The 2,344-nt window shown below is 45.2% G+C and overlaps 1 protein-coding gene across 2 annotated transcripts in view; it reads right to left on the minus strand.

The window, feature by feature from the left end:
* The window catches only part of COL4A5 (collagen type IV alpha 5 chain), a 300,168-nt gene that overhangs the window by 112,317 nt on the left and 185,507 nt on the right, over window positions 1–2,344 (minus strand). For both annotated transcript variants that reach the window (XM_006082247.2, XM_006082246.2), the window contains exon 19: window positions 1,745–1,877. In XM_006082247.2, coding sequence (XP_006082309.1) covers window positions 1,745–1,877 — 133 coding nt within the window. The remainder of the gene's footprint in view (window positions 1–1,744; window positions 1,878–2,344) is intronic.

Raw genomic sequence — 2,344 nt, forward strand, 5'->3', positions numbered from 1 at the left:
GCCCCCACTTCCCCCCCTGCTGACCTGGTTGCTCCTCACCTGCCACCTCTGCCAAGCATGGTTGCCCCTCACTGACCCCCCCCCCTGCCGGGCCTGGTCACCCATGCAGCCTGCTTTTCAGTCATTTGGTCGCCCCCTCATTGCCCCTTGCTGGCCTGGTTGCCCCATGCAGCCTGATGCTCAGTTGTTTGGTCGTCCCTCACTAACCTCCCTTCTGCGCTGGTCACCCCATGCAGCCTGGTGTTCAGTCATTTGGTCATCCCTCACTAACCCCCATGCCAGCCTGGTTGCCCCATACAGCCTGCTGCTCAGTTGTTTGTCCCTCACTAACCCCCCTGACAGCCTTGTCACCCCACTCAGCCTGTTTGGTGATCTGTTCAGTTGTTTTGAATGTGACAGCCCCTAGCTCTTTATATATATACCTGTTGCTGCTTCTTTGTCTTATATAAATGCAACTGTTGCTGCTCCCTTGTCTTATGGAAATGTAACTGCACCTGGCTTCCTTGTGTTATGGAAATGTACCTTCTCTGGTCTGTAGCCCTATGTTTTTTTTTCCATGGAGCACAATTCTAAAAATTCCCTAAAACTGCCTATGTTCCCCTAAAATTCCTGTTTCAGTCCCCCCTCCGATTAGGAAACCCCAACTGCCATTTATATCCTTATTTATTTTTTCATTTATATGTATCTATTTTGTCCCAATCCTAACTTGTATTATGTAGATTAAAAATTTGGGTCATGTTTTTTCCCGTAACTAGTATGTAAGTCATTCAATTTATTTCTATTCTTCTCTAGCAGTTACCATTAAAGTTTTAAACCTATGTTTTTTGAAAAACCTAAAGAGTTAATAATAGGGGAGGGTTTTTTTGGGGGGGTTGTGTGAAAAAGATGAAGGAATTAAGTAAAAATCTCAGAAAAAGACAACAGTCTGGTGATTACCAGAAGGAAAAGGGTTTGGGGGGAGGTAGAAGAGAGTAAAAGGGTGATAAATGGTGATGGAGGTGCCTTGACTTGGGGTGGTAAACACACAATACAATATACAGATGATGTATTATAGAATTATACACCTGAAACCTATATACTTTTATTAATCAACATCACCTCATTAAATTCAATAAAAATTTAAAAAAACAACTTTAGCCCTAACCGGTTTGGCTCAGTGGGATCGGGCCTAAAGGGGCAGTCAGAAATCCCTCTCACAATCCAGGACAGCTGGCTCCCAACCACGTGCTTGCTTGCCTGCCTGATTGCCCCTCACTGCTTCTGCCTGCCAGGCTGATCACCCCTAACCACTCCCCTGCCAGCCTGATTGACACCTAACTGCTCTCCTGCCAGCCAGATTGCCCCCAACTGCCCTCCCCTGCAGGCCTGGTCCCCCTCAACTGCCCCCCTGCAGCCTGGTCCCCCCCAACTGCCCTCCCCTGCAGGCCTGGTCTCCCCCACAACAGCCCTCCCCTGCTGGCCTGGTCACCCCCACAACTGCCCTCCCCTGCCGGCCATCCTGTGTCCACATGGGGGTAGCCATCTTGTGTGTTGGAGTGATGGTCAATTTGCATATTACTCTTTTATTAGCTAGGATATGACAATCTCATTGTATCACTTCTTCAGGCTTTGGATCTTTGTATCCCCTGAGCCAGCAGTGCTGCTTGATTAAAGGTCTCTCCTGAAACCTCTGAGTGCTTGACTGTTGCCTTTTTGTGCCAATTCCATAACACAAACACAAGAGCATTAGTATAGTCCCTTTTACCTGGAGGTCCAGGAAGGCCAGGTGGACCCTGTATTCCAGGAAATCCTTGCTCTCCTTTTTCTCCAGGCAAGCCAGGTAATCCCATGTTTCCTTTTTCTCCTACAGTTACACCAGTCCCAGGCCTAGGAATTACCTTTATTATAAAAGAAAGAAAAAGAACTCAGAAAAGCAGAATCTCATTCTCCAGAAGATAACTTAGCAGCTACATATGATTATAATGTCATCATTTTCACAAAGTGCTGAGATGCAAAATCATTGACCATTACAAAGATTGAGTCCCATTCTATATCACTCCTTCAACTGATTAGAAATTGTCCAAAACCAGTTATAATATTACCACTCTCCTGAGCTCCAGGAATATAGAGCTATCATTATTTTAGTGTATCTTGCCTTATAATTCACATTCAATTCATTGCAATCACTTAACCTAAGCCTGATCAGTCTTTACTGTAAATGTCTCTCTAGTTTTCCCTCTTCTTTTCTTTGCCACAGTTACTATCCTTACCTCACACTTGGACTAACAGAAGCACCTTTGAACCTTTCCTCTTGAATCCAAATCTATTGCTAGGATATGCTTCCTCAAAACCTAATTTTTCTGTG

This window comes from Myotis lucifugus, unplaced genomic scaffold, assembly GCF_000147115.1.
Source record: "Myotis lucifugus unplaced genomic scaffold, Myoluc2.0 scaffold_2, whole genome shotgun sequence".
NCBI classification, from domain to species: Eukaryota; Metazoa; Chordata; class Mammalia; order Chiroptera; family Vespertilionidae; genus Myotis; species Myotis lucifugus.